The following is an 18,221-nucleotide window of genomic DNA, read 5'->3' as shown; positions in this document are numbered from 1 at the left end:
ATTTACATGAAACTTCACAAAAATACAGCTTATACATCAGAATAACATATACGCTACAATTTGTGTAATTTTAGTGAAAGTATAACGATAAGTATTAAGTCTGAAAAATTCTTGTTCCCTGTGAGTTTTCTTGGCGTGCGCTGCTTATATTGTTGAAGTTACATGCAGATAATGTACCGTAAGATTGTTTATCTTAAACAGTTCTAAATAAAAGTTCACGATACCATATATCTACTTATGAGGTAGCCACTATATGCAAAATACTGAGTCATAAATACAGTTTAATTGGATACTTTTTTTATAATGCACATTTTATAATATCTATCAAATTCTTATAAAGATTGATACCATTGTCGTTTTAAGTACTCGTTTAATATAGACAAACTTTGTTTTTCACACTGAGTAATTTGGACAAATCGTTTGAAAGTTATCACGATAAGAATAATTTGACGCAACGCAGTAAGCCACTACGCGTCGCGTTTACTGTAAGATGACGGGGGACCGCGAGGGTAAAGGCGGTCTAAGCAATGAAACGCCATCGTCGAGAACGTGACACGAACGAGGGCAAACGCGTGACGGCAGACGTCGTTGACGGTTGTGTTAGTTTTGCGAATTTTTTTTATAGGTAACATAATTCGATTCTCGAAGCTATTCATTACATAGTACAGCTATGATGTGTGCCTCTGAATATTGGACACTGAGTAGATCATCTGGCTGATGTGAGTCGAGAGCTCATTAACATCGAGGAATTCGTGTAGCAACATCGTGTTATTATTAGTAGTAGTGGGAGAATTATTATGTGGGTGAACTGTGAGTCGTTTGTTACTATTGTTACTATTGTAAATAGTAAACTGAATAACAAGGTTCTCAGTGGACAAATCAGAGAAATTGTAAGCAAAGTACTGAGACTTATGCAAGCAGAAGCAACGACAGATGCAATATTTCCTTCTGCGAAGGTAAAAAGTAATAGTAATAATGAGTCAAATTGTAACTAATATTGAATTTTAACTTTGAAGGTTCAAGAACGAGTAGCTGAGGCCACAGGGGTTTGTGTGCGAAATGTAGGTACTGAAAATCAAATCAGAGACGAGAAAATCGAAAATTGCGAGAAAAACATTTTCAACTCCAAATAAAAATGTAAAGTTTATTTTCATTATGTGAATTCTTCTCGAATAAATACGCACAAATTGTTTATCTATCTTTACTGCGAGCGATATTTCCTTCACACAGTGGTGGATTCAGCCTCGGGGCACGGCGGAACACCCCTTGGATACAGAAAATATTCAATTATGGAGCCTAAGCCAGTTCTACACTCTTGCCCATTACCAAAACGCAACCGATTACTAGATACCTGCATGGAATAAACACAATATATAACGCCAAGTGCAGTGGTTGGTTTCATTTGAAATTCTCAACAGGTTTACCAAATATCCTAATTTTTATTTATTTATAGTGAAAAAAATCCCAGGTTCGCTCCTGCCGAAGTGAACGTAGGTGACTTCATTGAGTTTCACAGCTTCAGACTTTCATTCGAATTTTATTCTCCAGAAAGATGTTCGTCTTCTCAAAAAACGCAGAAATTGGGAAATCTTATAGAAAGAATACTTGACAACATCGTACGGCATTCCAATGAATTACAGATAAAATGTCTTTACCACGAAATAACCACAAAAGCAAATTCCATATATGTGGTTTTCTTTGTCTCCATAGAACTGACCTGGTATAATTTGATATTTACAATGTATGTAGTGTACCTGGTGACTTAGATCATATATTTATCTGCTACGTTACATTTCAAAAATAGACCTCTCAACTGATAACTCCTTCAGTTCAATCGAAACTTCTACGTCCAGCGAAACTCTACAACATTTCATCCGAGGACAGAAACACCATCAAGTCAAAGTAGTACTCGAAGCTAATGCTTTTGGTACCACTCTGATTTCTATCATACCTTCCTACAACTGGTTCAGCTGTTATATTTCAACTCTAATTGCATCTTTCAAATTGGATATCACCGTCAATTGATTCTGGCTACATGAAATGTACCTTCATTTCAAAAAATATAGTGAAAACACAATTTTCACATATAGTCAGTGGGCATACTTGGAGACTGGCTATAAATCTGCCTGGCTGTCATTCCCTGAACTAGGCTGAAGCGGTCAACAAAAAATAGGTTTGTCATCGCCCCATCTGCCTGTGAACGAGGAACGAGGTAACCAACCGCATATCCGAAATTCGCCTAATTCCTCGTATAAGAAAAGAAAACTTTTCACATATAGTCAGTGGGCATACTTGAAAAATGTCTATAAATTAAATCATCTAAAAAAACAATTCGTTCAGGCCAGTCTCAATTCCCTACAATGTAGGTTAATGGAATGACACCTATAAGAAAACAACTACTCCCCTGGCTAATACCACGAAGGGCGTTAGATTATATCCGACAGGTGTCAGTGCAGGATTCTTCACTGAAGTTATTCCTGATTATGCTGTTGGTGATACAACTGCCGCAATAGATTTTCAATTATTGGAACATACTTGTAGATCGGTTTCGGGCTGTTTGGCCACTCGTCAGTGTAAGCTAGTATCTATCATCAATCGAATTCCTCCAGAGTATTATTCCTCGAAGAAGGCTGAAGCGACAACAAACAGCAGGTTTGTCATCGCCCCATCTACCTGTGAACGAGAGTAACCAACCGCATATCCGAAATTTGTCTAATTTCTCGTGTAAGGAAAGAAAACTTTCCACATATAGTCAGTAGGCATAGCCAGGAGAGTAGTTGTTTTCTGATAGGTGTCAGTCCATTAACCTACAGTGTAGGGAATTGAGACTGGCCTGAACGAATTGTTGTTTTAGATGATTTGGAAAAAAAATGTTTCATTGAAAAAAAAATGACCTGCTTCTGAATTTTTTCACACAACCATGTTGATACAAAATGTCGGCGTTGAACTATAGAGTATGTTGTAACTTTACTCTATTGTAGGTGTTTTTATATTCATATTTTATGATTCTATACTTACATTTGTATTTATTTTTCACAAGCTTGTACATACATACATTCTTAGTGACAATAAGGTATATTATTATTAGAAAAAAGGCAACAGATGGTTTAACACCTGGAAAGGATCAGAAGGAAGGAAAACCTAGTAGAGGAAACACAGAGAACGCTTCGCCCAAAGATTTCATTATTTTTTCATCTGATCAATACCGTAGATTGCTGAGGCAAGTGGTGTGACGTCTGGTACCTAGAACCTTCCGAATTATTCTTTACTTTTCAGTACATTTTGCGATTGAACCATTCAACTTTTTTTTTATTTCATTATGATCAAGTCAATCTTTGCAATAGTTACTTTGCTTGCTCAGATCCACTGCGGTAAATGATGAATGCTTTCAAATATCAAATTCCAGGCTATTCACCTTTCTTTCGTGGCCGGTCCTACACTAATTCCTGGGGCTTCAGAAATATCTGGCATTTGATAAAAATGAGTCTAGTATACATCACACATTTTTATTTCTAATAAACGTGTTACAAAGCCATTGAACAATGTTCTGATTCTGCTAAACAAATAAATGAAAATATGATTTTATTCCAGTTCATATTATTTCGTCACTAACGAAGGCGTCTATCTGCCAATGCAATATTTTTCAGTGATGTTTCAATAAGGTCATTCTTTGGTTTCAATGCACTGTTGATAACGTTCTCAACAATGGAGCTAAGAAGGCTGGAGATCAATTCAGAACTATTCCTGATGAAGTCGCAGAAATTATCGTTCAGAATAGTGTTCAAAAGGGAGTTGAACTCGGGATTGTCGATCAATCCATTCAAGTTGAACTGAAAATATATAAATATCATTAGTATTCACTGGGTAAATCATAAAAATAACATTCATAAGTCAATCTGTCGATATGAACATCGTTATTTCTTAAACTGAATTATGCTCGAAGGCATTGCTACGATATATTCCGGAAATCGATAATCGTTCGGTGAACGACGTTGATATGAGTGGAAAAGTAGGCTTGTCGTCCATGAATTTCACACACAACATCTTGAGAAGCTAAGCATGTGAGGTGGAATGTTCAGTTTTCATTCTACCAAGAAAGCTTCCAGGCGGACGGTCACAGTCTCATATCGGCAGATACTAATGAACAAAGTAACTGTTATGAAGAGATTGATCCCAAATCACCACCACTCTTGTTTGCAGTTTGTCAGTATTTATCACTTTACCTAGTGAATTGAACGGAGTGACCCGCAGTATCAACCGATTTGAGTCCATTAGATTTATGTGTATGGAAGCAGGAATGTAATAATTTGAACGCTTGTTAATAGTTAATAGACAAACGTTCAATCAATGTTTTTCATCGCCTCTCATCCTTTGTGTGAAGTAAAAGCTTTATTAAATGATGAAACACAATCACCACAGAAGAATCCTTGAAGGACTCTAAGGGCGATGCCTATGCGAAAGTAGCGACTCACGTTGGATTAGAGTCGCTGGAGATTAAATTCATTCGAAAGAATGTTCTCAGGAAGTTTATTCCACATAAACTCAGTTTTCCAAATGAAAGAATTCTTAAACAGTGGAGTTCGAGGAGTACTGAGTTGAACCTCAAATCGATGAGCAGTCATAATCCGTCGCGTATTTCTGATATGTAGCGATCTTGGTGGAACCAAATGTGCCAAGTCACTTGAACACCTCCTGTGAAAGTATCTATAAAAGAGAGTCAAATCTCCAACCTTTTTTCGATGTTCCAGACTAGCAAGGTTGCAAGTAATCCAGCAGCTTCAGGGTAGAGCTCCATAGATGAGAACAATACACCAAAGAAGGTCAGACCTGAGCTTTATGAAGCATCAGAAGTTGCTGAATTGCTTCAACAGAGTTCTTTTAAGAATATACTATTTTTTCCAGAAAAATAGTATCACAAGAATTTTGGTCGCCTGGAAGATGTGACCAAAAGTCAGCTAATAATGTCAGTGTCCATTCAATGAATTTATTCTCTACCTGGAAAGTGTAACCTTGGAATTCTAAAAACTCCATTCAACCCATCTGAGGTCCGAAAGAAATCCTAATACTATTAGACCTTTCGGAACTTGGTCAAGTAGTAGGCATGTATTAAGAAATATCCTACCAGATATATTCGATAGACCTAGAAGATAAGGTTGGAAATATTTTCAGCAACAAAGAAATTAACTCCCAACAAATTTGGTATCAACTGGTACCTACGGAGGACCACGATGAATAGGTCAAGACACTTTTATTTTCATGATGTACATACATAAATACAAAAAAATTGTGAAGTATAAACTCAATTTCAACTTCGAGTTCCGTTCAGTTTGGCGGTTTCGAAGGTTTCTTTTCTCAATGGTAGGTCTATTTACTATGACATATGTTTCGTAAATATCTTATTCGAAATTTCTAATGGCAAGGTATTGACCATTTTCGAATCTAAATAAGTGAGGCTACTTTCTCTGTCCAACTATTTTATTCGTGCGAGGATCTCAATTTTCTCAAAACATAGTGGATATGAGCATCCCATATGAGGTGGCTATCGCTATATGAGCCGAGATACTCCACAGGTATTTTTTGTAACTATATCTCCTTCAATCATTTGCAAAACATTATAATCTGGTAGACCGATTCCATACGGATCAAATGACATGAGATAAATGAGCTTTTACAAAATTCAGTGTTACACAACTTCGATATCTCAATGAAATCTCCATCAATCTTCAATTTTAAGCGTTCTCAATTTGTATCGATGTAATAGACAACCATATCAGATGTATACAGAAAAACGATTCAGATACAGAATGAATTGCAAGAAACCTAAGACCGTTCCTTGCGGTACACCGTATGGGGTATTATTCTGGCAATCATTTGCCACACATTATAATCTGGTAGACCGATTTCATACCGATCAAATGGCATGAGATAAAAGAGTTTTTCCAAAATTCAATGTTGAACCAATTCGATATCTCAATAAAATCTCCCTCAATCTTCACTTTAAAGCGTTCTCAATTCGTATCGATGTAAAAGACAATCATATCAGATGTATACAGAAAAAAGATTCAGATACAGAATGAATTGCAAGAGACCTAAGATCGTTCCTTGCGGTACATCGTATTGGGTATCATTCTGGGATTACTGAATATTCTGCCTGTACGTCTTTCTGGATGGTTTCCAAACAATATAATCATAATAATAATAATGTTCATATTAATAGTAAACTGAAATCTTACAAAACAATGTAACACATGTAGAAAACAAAAAAAAAACAGAAAAATCACAGAAGCAGTTCAAACTGCTTGTACGTGATATAATGACACATCCAGGTAAAGTCATATTTGGGTTTCTTGATGAGTTACATGTAGAGAAAATTTTACACTTGGGAAAATAACATAATCAGGAGGTGAATATTTCATCAGTTCGGACTTCCATTGTTTAGTATAATATAAATTGATTTGATAACCCTGAAAAAAGCAAATAGATTAACCGAAAATAACAATTTTATTAAATAAAAACTGAAATTACAAAGAAATAACATACAACAACAACCAAACAAATAAAAATTGAAATATTAACAAAAGCTGAAAGATCAAAGAATACCCACAAGAGGAAGTGGGGAAAGTTAGTAAGGAAACAATGCCCAAATGCAGAACGAGAACAGAACAACTATGAAGCCGCCAACGTCATTAACATGAGTTCCCGCCCGCTCACGGAAATAGAGGAATCTTTGTTGAGGAAACGTCTAAATTTCGCCATTGCACTAACTTCTGTGCCCACTTTGAAAATAATAACTGTAGTAGAATCCACCAGTTCCCTTATTGATCAGATCGAGGCAGAAGAATTCAGATGGAAAATCAGATAACAGCTAGATCGAGAACCAGTTCCAACTTCAAACATCAGCAATGAAGCACGAAGAGCCCTGAGCGGGCTACGTAGAGACAACACCATCAAAATCTTACCTGCAGATAAGGGAAACGCTACTGTTGTGATGGATACTGATCTCTATGAACAGAAGATCGAATAGGTGCTTCAGAAAGGAAAATATACGAAGATAGTAAGAGACCCTACTGCATCAATTGAAAGGAAGTTGTACCAAATTTTGAAAAAACACCAAGTTTATTTTCCGGAAAAAGAGAGATCATCCCTAACACCGCACTTGTATGGACTACCCAAAATTCACAAGAAGGATGTTCCGCTCAGACCGATCATTAGCTCCAGAGATTCAGCTACTCAGAACTTGTCCAGATTTTTGCTACCAATAATGAAACCACTGCTAGGTAGAAACATCATCTTTTGTGAAAAAATCAAGGCATTTCGTTGAACTACTAGGGGAAATCGAAGTCAAAGAGCAGGATCAACTGATCAGTTTCGACGTGGAAAGCCTCTACACCAACGTTCCTGTCGAAGAAGCACTTCAAATCATACAGAAGAAGCTATCCGAAGATGGGGACCTGAAAGATAGAACAAACTTACCGATACAAGTAATCATGGAATAACTAGGATGCTGTGTACGAAACTGCTACTTCCAACTGAAGGCAACTGAAGGACGAATTCTTTACGCAAGATGAGAGACTGCCAATGGGATCGCCACTTTCACCTGTTATAGCCAATTTATATATGGAGTGGTTGGAAACTTTAGCCTTCGAAGAAGCCCACAAGAAGCCCCGACTCTGGTTGCGATACGTAGACGACACCTTCATAATATGGAACCATGGGAATGCAGAACTAGACACTTTCCTAAAGCACATCAACAACGTAAGCCCTTCCATCACTTTCACAATGGAGAAGGAAACCCACAACGAATTGACTTTCTTAGACGTATTGGTAAAGAGGACCGACACTGAATGGGAAACATCTGTATATCGAGAACCCACTCACACAGGACAGTATCTGAACCAGAAATCCAACCACCATCAATCGACTAAGAGAGAAATCATCAAGACTCTACTAGACCGTGCTTTTGAGCTCTGTAATACAAAGGAAGGTTTCGAAAAGGAACTGAGCATCATCAAAAATGACCTTCAACGGAATGGTTACTTCAAAGTGATGGTAGAACAGGCCTTAGCTAGAAGACAGCAAGAACTCCACAAGGAAGAGAAGCCGCCTCAACCGGTACTTGTACTTCACTACATCAGAGGATTATCGGAAAAGATAAGACGGATTGGGTCCAAGTATAACATCAGGACCTGTTTCTAATCTGGGAACACTATCCGTAGCAGCCTCGAGAAAACCAAGCCACCAAACGCGGACTGCGATTCTAAGAATTGCATTTACCGGATACCCTGCGAGTTCGGAGAATCATACATCGGTGAAACTAAGAGGCAATTGAAAGTTCGCATTGCTGAGTACAAGAAACATACACAGCGAGGAGAAACCAGCAAATCCGGAATAGCATAGCATGTTTGGACTCATCAACACATCAAGTGGGCTCAAGCTGAAATCATCCACAAAGAGGAACACTGGTTTAGGAGAAAATTCAATGAAGCCGCGTATATGTTGTCCAACAACGCATTTAGTCAAGCTAGCGTAGAGATACGTAACATATGGTCATCTCCCGCCAAAACCAATGAAGCGGTGAGAGGGAAGAGGGGATAGGTGAAAGCACTCGAATGACCTATAAATAATCAGATTTCTGAGGAATAAGTCCAGTTATCACCCGAAGACGATTATAGATACCAACAATCGAAACGTTGTGACATAACTTGGTTTGAAAACCTTTTAATTCTTAAATTTTTTGTTAATAATATTTTAAATTTTCAAATTTTTTCAGCTTTTAATAATATTTCAATTTTTATTTGTTTGGTTGTTGTTGTATGTTATTTCTTTGTAATTTCAGTTATTGTTTAATAAAATTGTTATTTTCGGTTAATCTTTTTGATTTTGTTTTCAGGGTTATCAACTCAATTTATATTATACTAGACAATAGGAGTCCGAACTGATGAAATACACTACAAAACATTGTCATCCACCTCCAAACAGGAGGTAAATCTTCCAAATACTCACTTTGAATTTATCATATTACTAAAAATATTACGTCTCGTCTTGAGAATAAACACAGTTGAAGAATTTTTGAATTTTCTAAATTTTCCAATATTCTGAATCTTATGAAGTATTTGCTTATATTATTGGTGCCAGGTAATTGATACTTCGTTGTCCAACCGTTTTGTCACATCGGGGTAAAAATGTAGAATCATTATTTCGTGTATTATGAGCATGTTCTTAAACTTGTAATATATTTTTTTTATTTTTAATGAGTAATAATATTTCCATGGAGAAAAGTTGTCTGATGTCCATGATTTGAGCTTCTTTATATAAGAGATCACTACTATAGTAACGTGTCTTGGCAAATATTAGTTTCAGAATCCATTTTTGAACCACATTTACGTTTTCTGTAAAACAATCACTAACACCCCCACCCCATCTAAAAATTTCGTATGTAAGATGTGATTGAACTAGCGAGAAATAAATCATTTTCAATTGTCTGATGTTCATAAATTCCGTGAGATATCTAAATTTCGGAAGAAACCCTCTTAATTTCTTTAGAAGTTGTTGCATATGTATATCCTACTTCATAATAATAGAATATATTCGTATTTCAAACGAATAAGATAGTTTGATGGCATTGCTTATAGATAAAGCAAATTTATACTTACGTTCGCTTTTTCAATTTGTAGACCGACCGTTAAATTCTGGACATGCATTCCGCCGGTCATATTTACACGTCCTGTTACATTCAAGGAAATGTTATCAAGGGTAACGCTGAAAATATATAACGATGATTATTAAAAATCAAATACTCAAATTAGATTTTAGATGATATTTTGGAAACTCACGTATTTGTTCCTGATCCGTAAAAAGGAAGCACATCTGCTATCAAAATATCCAGCCAATAGTCGAAAGCAAGAAGAATATCAGTTAACAAAATCTCCATACTGAGTTTCAAACCCAAAATGTCAACCTTGATGAAAGGTGCTACTAAACTTGAAATTCCTAATAGTGACACTTTTGTAACATTTGCTCCTCCACTGTAAAATGATGAATAACAAAATCAAACATAAAGTTTCGGAAATTTCAACAAAATAAATAAAATTTGCAGACCCCGTTTTTTCAACTATGGACATCTTGATAAATTATTATTACACTTATGTTCATTCCATACACAAGTCGATAAAACAATAAAAATATTCTCGGACAGTCAAGCGGCGTAGGAAGCTCTTGGCTCCTACCGAGCACGTCTAAATTGGTAGCAAAAACGACTCTCCTCGATAGGAAGACTTAACAGATTGCCTCTAATCTGGATTCCTCGAAATACTGGCCTGAAAGGCAATGAGGCTGCTGACTCCCTTGCACAAGAAATTCATGGACTTCTGCCAGAATCTTCCAGGATTGGCTCACTCCAAGGCATTTATTCACCTTTCGAAGCTTGATACCAAACAGTTGTTGGACTACAGGCCTACTTACAGGTCACTGTCATTTGAATCATCATATGGAGAGACGCACTGTCGGAAGACAGTGTGTGTCGCCTCGGTTTGGAAAATGGTGAAACAGCAGAGCACATACTTTGTGGCTGCCCTGCTGGGGACCAACAGAGCAGTACTCTTACCATCTGACCTGAAAGACCACTCACCATACAAACTAATCGGCTTCGTTAAGAAGCTGGGTTTATTTGGTCGGGTGTGAATAGGTGCGAGTCACAATAAACCCTTGCGGGTTGCGGTGGAGGGTCGAACAGACCCACTCACTTTGGACCTGACCTAACCTATATTCATTCCGCACTCAATTAGTGTATAATTTGCTATAATAAGTGTAGATACAAGTAGTAGATACTGAAAATCATTTATATATAGCGAGAGCTTTCGATAATTGGTCGTACTATCATCATCTGGGCTCTACTCAAGTTTGAGTAAAGATGATGATAGTACGACCAGCTATCGAAAGCGCTCTTAATAATTAAATAGAAGTTATGAAGCTTCAAATCCTTTTTGTGACTTACATTAATATATATATATATATATATATATATATATATATATATTAATATATATATATATATATATATATATATATATATATATATATATATATATATATATATATATATATATATCATATATATAAATTGAAAGATTAAACGGATACTACAAAAAAGTCAAATGTGATTTATAACATTCCTTGTAACAATAATTGTAACTTGGAATATATCAGAACAACATCTAGAATTCATAATAATAAAATAACTTCACATAAAAGTGATACAAAGCTTAATAAGAAATCATGTGCGTTAGCACAACATTCTATAGAAACAGGACATGAACCAAATTACTCTAATACCAAAGTTTTACATACACAAAAAAATATTTACAAACGCATTTTTCTTGAAATGGTTGAAATTAATAAGTCTTCTGATTGTATGAATAAGAAAACTGACATTGATAATCACGGCAGTATATACAGTAATTTACTGGAACTACATCAAAAACATAATAATAATGAAAATTGTATCAATCAGTAACTCTTTCTTAAGAGTCACATTTATGTGAAGGTATGACATTTGTCAAACCCAAAAAAATCCTATACATGTCAACTTTTTTCGTCATTTTATATATTCATTTATTGTTTTTCACTCATTTTCACTGTAAGTATGATTTGAAATGTTATTCAATGGCGAAAAAATCCACAACTCATTAAATTATAGGCCCTGAAGAAGCTTCCTATTAGAAACGAAAGCTTGGCAAAGTAGAGCCAAGTTTGAATTTTGATTTTTTGACAGAGAGACCCCGTTAATCCATTTTACTGTACATTTCCCCAGTCGCTAAGATTATCCACCTTATATACATACATGTGCTTTCGAAAGCAGACTGTGCAATCATTTTTATGGTTATACTCAAACTGAACGTTTTATCTTCTTCTTTGTTCTTTTGTACGGTTATTTGTCAAATACCTGCCCAAACCCTAATCAATGAAGCATCAGCAAATTCACTAAGGCGATCTTATCGTATAAAAAACAAACAAGAAGATAAAACGTTCATGTTGAGTATATCAATTGCATATCTCAATGAGGATCCAGGAATGATTGCGAATGGGGGGTGGAACTAACCACGTTCAACTCAATGCCACAAAAACCCAGGATCGCTTTTCTCCAAAAAGATCAATGTCTCCGAACCGGATATAATAATGTCGGGACAGACAATTCCGCTTTCTGCTTCGATAAGTTCGTTGAGGGTTAAAATGGACACCATTGTCGCTGGAATTGCAGAGGATGCTTCTGAAAAGCTTGGAACACTGTTCCAAACCAGAAAACTGTACACACCCCAGCAACTTTTGATTCTTTATAAAGCTCAGATCAGAACTACTTTTGTTCTCATGTATGGAGCTCCGCCCCTAAGCATAAACTAAAGTTGCTTTATTCCATCCAGAAAAGAGCTATCAGCCTGATTGGAGACGCCAACATCACTTGCAACCTTGATAGTCTGGAACATCGAGAAAGGTTGGAGATTTGTTTCTCGTCTATAGATACTTTCACGGGAAGTGTTCGAGTGACTTGGCACATTTGATTGCACCAAGAGCGGTTCATATTATAAATATCATCTTTTTGAGGTTCAACTCAGTACACCTACAACTCCACTGTTTACGAACTCTTCATTTGGAGAACTGCGTTCATAATAATGGAATAAACTCCCTGAGAACGTTTTTCCAAATGAATTCATTCTCCAGCAATTCAAATCCAACGTTAATCGCTACTTTCGCACAGGCACCGCTTTTAGAGCACTCTAAGAATTTTCCTGTAGTGCTTGTGTTTTGTCCTTAAAAAAACTATAATCAAATTATCTGTCTGATTTTGATTTTGACCTAGCAAACCGGTAACCTTCAACTAAAGGATATAATTCAGGCGATATGTACGTTATATCCTAAATCATTATTGAATGTCACCTTAGTTTTATCATAATGATTGATGATTTCAACAAACTTGTCGATGCATTAATATGATATGCCGTGTCGTATCAGTTATCTTTCCCAATAATGGTCGGATGAGATATCAGTATATTGTTAGCAGAACAACAAGTCGATAATGTCAATATTTGTTGAGTCTGATAAAAAATAAAAATTTTATATCTATTTTCCCTCGACTGTGATTTCATAATGAATAATAATATTTGGATAATATAGTATATCAAAATCAAGTGAATCAAGTCCAATTCTGAAAAAGTTATATTCTGGTAATAAGATACCAGAAGAGGTTCAGTATCAACTTCCTTCTACTGAAGGTTTTAGTACCATACCAGAAATGGTACTTCATATAACATGCATGAACAAATTACAGTTTCAGACCCAGAGCCCATATAAAAATATACAATGAAAATTCAAACCATTACACTAATTCTCAAAATAATACCGAGAAAAATGTTATTCAATGAATACTTGGGATACAAACTGAGTAGAGAAAAGTATCTTCATATAAAAGTAATTGTTTCGAAAGAATTTTTTCTTTCGTGTAATTCAATGTTTATATGAAAGTAGCTGTTTCAGGAGGACTTTATTCCAGTTTCTGTCTGAAAGTTGCTTCTTTTCATGATCTACATATCCATGTATAAAGTTACTTATTTCCAGATTGATTACTTCCTTCCTTTCTTTGGAAGATTCCCACATTTTTTTGTATCCAGATGAAGTAGTAGAAAGCCAAAAACTTTCCCAAAAAAAGATAAAAGAAATGTTGCAACAGTTACAATATAATATGTTATACATAAAATCATAGACAAATCACAGTTGGTGTATCAAACACTTCCTGAGGGATGATTTGAAGGCTTCAATTTCCAACAATTCCATATGAATCTATAAATAATTATACAATCGCAACCTTTCAGAAAGTATACTCCTGGCACTTGCAGTAGTCCTGGTGGTGAAGTGGAGGAAGTTTTATTTGTGGTGCTATAATCATGAATTGCTTCGAATACACTAAATTCTATTGTTGGGTAGATTTTGTTTCCGTACAAGCAAACAGTAAGTGGGTAAATATCCAAAATATTGATTGGCTTGTGAAGAAGGCTGGTTGAACAACGAAAAAGGAATTTGAATTTATCCAGGATAACTTTATTTTGAATGACCTGTAGGAGCTTCAACTCATTATGGCAAGTTCTATTTCTTACCAGAGTTGGATAAGACAGATGTGAACTCATTAATGAGTGATGATATATAGTTTTTCTTCAGTATAATTAATAAGTAGCTGAATATTTGATACAATTATACATTTCGAGTAGTTCATCTCCTTTTTTGATAAGCAGTTGATCCCATTCTTTGTTTTTCAACAACCAAATAAGAACTACCTTATCTCCATCAATTCTTTGTCACCTTCTATCTCGGATTCTATTTGCTCTAGCTATTCATTCTATAAAATAACAGGCAGTTATCATCAGCAAAGGGTAGTCAGGGAATTGATATTATATAAATGAAAAACAGCGATGGACCAAGAATAGAGCCCTGTGGAATTGCATATGATATATCAGTTATTGGGTTAGAAGAATATCCCATACCAAGTGTTGAGTTGTTCCACTGAGACAACATCTAAGCCATGACAATACTTGTCCATTTATACCAGCATCTCCTAGTGTAGTTAGTAATAATGATTGGTTTACAGTATCAAAGGCTTTCCTCACATCGAGTGAAACCAAAACACAAGTAAATCCACCATTTATAAGTTATAACATGTTGGTAATTAGATCAGTAGCAGCGGTGAGTATGTGTTATCTTATTGAGGAATGAAACAAGTTTTCTGTTGACACATTTTCTAGTACTTCAGACATGAACCTCAATAGAAAATTGGGCGATATCTGCCAGTGATTTTTTTTTCCTTCTTGATGCAGAGGAATCGCTTTCGCGTTTTTCAATCCACTGGCAAATGATCCTGATGAGAAAAACAGGTTAGGATAACCAAGGTAGTAAAAATGAACAGCCTAAGTATTACACACGAACAGGTCTTTTGCCATCTCCACGACTATTCTAACTGATTTACTTTCATTTTGACGGCCCTATTCTCTTATTCTAGAGTTTGCATTTTAGCCAGGACTCGTTTGTTCTCCGTCACCAAATCATCAAATTTTTCAGGCATAAATGAAACGGCGTGTTCAAGATCCTTCAAACATCTGATTACATCAGATGACATCTCTAGGCCTTTACCCTTACTAACCTCACTTTTGTCACAATTAGAACATTTTGATCCAACAACAATCACACGGTATATTTCAGCACAACTTTCGAAGAAATGAATCTCGTTACACAACAGTTTTGTTGTGATGAAAACAGATTTTATCCTGGAAGTTCATGTTCGACATTTAACTTTTATCCTTTTCTCTCTCTCTATCTCTCTCTCTCTCTCAGCAACGTCTAAACTGGTAGCAAATTGTCAAAGATGACACTCCTCGATAGGAAGACTTAACAGATTGTCTCTGGTCTGGATTCTTGGGCATACTGACCTGGAATGCAATGAGGCTGCTCCTCCTTGCTCCTCCTCCTTGCAAAGGAGGGTGCTGCTGCTTCATCGGACCAGAATCTGTCATTGGCATCGCTTTAGGTTTTGCCAAACAAAGATTGAACACCTGGATGGCAAGAAGATTTACGGACTTCTGGCAAAATCTTCCAGGTTTGGCTCACTCCAAGGCGTTTATTCACCCTTCGAAGCTTGATACCAAACAGTTGTTGTACTACAGTCGGGATGAACTAAGATGTCTAACAGGTCTTCTTACAGGTCACTGTCATTTGAATCATCATATACAGAGAATCGTACTATCGGAAGACAGTGTGTGTCGCCTCTGTTTGGAAAATGACGAAACAGCAGAGCACAAACTTTGTGCATGCCCCGCTGGAGACCGAATCAGGTTTTTAGAGTTCGGCAGAGCCGTACTCTTACCATCTGACCTGAAAGACCGCTCACCATACAAACTAATCGGCTTCGTTAAGAAGCTGGATTTATTTGGTCGAGGGTGAATAAGTGTGAGCCACAATAAACCCTTGCGTTTTGCGTGGAGAGTCGAATAGACTCACTCACTTTAGACCTAACCTAACCCAACCTCTCTCTCTCTCACGAGTTATTCTAGAATGACTACAAGAAAGCTACAAAGTTTGAATTGTAAACCAATAGAATATTTCGAAATGACTGACAACAACTGTCTGTTTGGCAAAGACAAGTAATTTTTTTCAGAGATTCCGAAACAAAATGCATCTGTTTTCTGAAAATGTTTCTGTGAAGGCATGTCTTTTTCAAATCGATTGACTTATCACTCATATTTATACAATTTCTCTCGGTTGTTTTAGTTCCGCCACTATTATATCCATCAAAAACAACTTCAAAGTGGGTGTTATTATTAACGTGTAAATATCTGTTACATTAATGAATATACAGAGAATTTTTTCGAAAAAACTCATGCAAAACCGTATTTCATATATGAATATCATTCACAATGTTTGAACAATATGATTAATTCCGTCCATTCTCCAATTGGTTTCTGATTTCAAACTATATAGAAAACAAAAACTACATATAAGAAATCAAAATCGGAGCTTTCTCTGAGAACTGTAGAAGATAGCATATTTTACAATTATAGAGTTCTCTGATCAATCTAGAACCTTATCACGGAGAGCGTAGTTGAGCCAACTATACACATATACTTCAACATAACTTTCAAATGATTTCTTGCTCTCAACGACGTGGGAGCGAAAAGTCCATTTTGTATCCGTTTTCTCGTTTATCATATTGTGTAAATGTCTTCCGAAGTACTAGTTTCGAAATATATGTATTGTTGTCCGTCATAATACGATTAATATCATACACTTTTATTGGAATAGTTTAAGGCATTTTAGTCATCACTTCGAATAGGACACCTTGAATGCCACAGAAAAGATGATCAGGTCACCAAAAACTGGCCAATCGCTTATAGCAGAGTCGTAATCGAGTTAGCAACTAGCATATTTATTACTTACTCACCTCAGAAGTTCAGAGTCTTTGAACTTGATGCTGATATCTTTAATTTTCAGAGGATCTGACATACTTTGCACGATACCGTTAATTGTGTTGTTGAGCATATCGGAGAATATATCTCTCAATTTCTTGTCTTCTTCAAGTCCTGGAAAAAATACGAATGTGTCGTAATATCACTGAATGGATTGCAATCCAGATATGTGTGGAAAAGTTCTGCATCATACGCGTGAATTCAGCAACAGAATACTAATTTTCAACATCCCTACTCGAATATATCTAGAGGAGATGTTGAAAATACTTCAAGGAAGTTATCAACAACTTTTTGGAAATCATCGAGTGTACATGAAATTTCAGCAGTGAATGGTTGAAACAAATTAGAAAACTGAAGAAGATCTTCAAAATAATCGTAAAAATTTTCAACAAAATCATTTCAGACAAATGTTTTTGAATTTATTTTCCGGTTTTTCGAGGTACATTTCAATTATTTTATAAAGTTATGAAGCTTGTGAAAAATTAAACAACAAATATTGATTCTCAATATTCTTACTTCTATCGATGGAGGCACAGGCAAATCCCAAAAGGGCTGCAAAGATGAAAATCGATGAATTCTTCATATTTTTCCCAGAAGAATGTATTATCTCTACACAAAATTAAATAAAAAATGTACTAGTTTTTCCTCATATTTATATGTTTGTCGTTAGATATCCACGATATACAGACTGGAACTGGCCCAATCCGTTCATGTGCCCCAACAAAATGAAATGCATAGTTGAAAAAACTATTTCCATCTATTGGAATTTCCGTTTGGGTAAATTTTTTCGAACAACAAATATTGACAGGTGGCCCAGAATTTTTCCTATACTCGACTCTGCTCCAGCATTATGGAAAAAGCACTATTTTTCTGGTTTGAAGACAGTAGATTTTTGGAATTCCTTCCTGACGTTTCGCCGAGGTGAGTGGCTAACATCTTCGGAGGTTCATACATCTTGAGTTATATCCGATGATTCCCGTGGGTTGGGCTACCCTGTCGGGGAAGCCAATGTGTCCTTTCAGACGGGGTCGCCGGACTCCTGGTTAGTGGCAGAAATAAGCAGGGTAAGGGGAAATAAAACTCCCCAAAAGTCTTTGCGAAACATTCCACCGTGGACCAGCCTATCCAAGCTAAGGTGTAAGAAATCGTGCCGACAGCTGAATGGCCGCAGAGTGATAGGCGGTTACGAACGATCCCCTTGAGGAATTGGGCGAAACTTTG

General features: G+C 36.2%; 1 protein-coding gene across 1 annotated transcript; it reads right to left on the bottom strand.

Annotated features, from left to right (window-relative positions):
* Positions 1-3,492: 3,492 nt before the first annotated feature.
* LOC111510216 (uncharacterized) lies at positions 3,493-17,672 on the bottom strand. Its single transcript, XM_023166116.2, has 5 exons — positions 17,517-17,672; positions 16,976-17,114; positions 9,834-10,025; positions 9,654-9,759; positions 3,493-3,830 (listed from the first exon to the last, which is right to left on the bottom strand). Exons 1-5 carry the CDS (start codon positions 17,581-17,583, stop codon positions 3,609-3,611), a joined length of 726 nt encoding a protein of 241 aa, XP_023021884.2. The 5' UTR covers positions 17,584-17,672; the 3' UTR covers positions 3,493-3,608.
* Positions 17,673-18,221: the final 549 nt, after the last annotated feature.

The sequence above is a fragment of the Leptinotarsa decemlineata genome, unplaced genomic scaffold (genome assembly GCF_025532065.1).
Source record: "Leptinotarsa decemlineata unplaced genomic scaffold, Ldec_3_MD MMD2_P_RNA_scaffold_5, whole genome shotgun sequence".
Lineage (NCBI taxonomy): Eukaryota > Metazoa > Arthropoda > Insecta > Coleoptera > Chrysomelidae > Leptinotarsa > Leptinotarsa decemlineata.
Note: the sequence above shows the minus strand (reverse complement) of the source record. Positions and strands in the feature narration are given on the sequence as shown.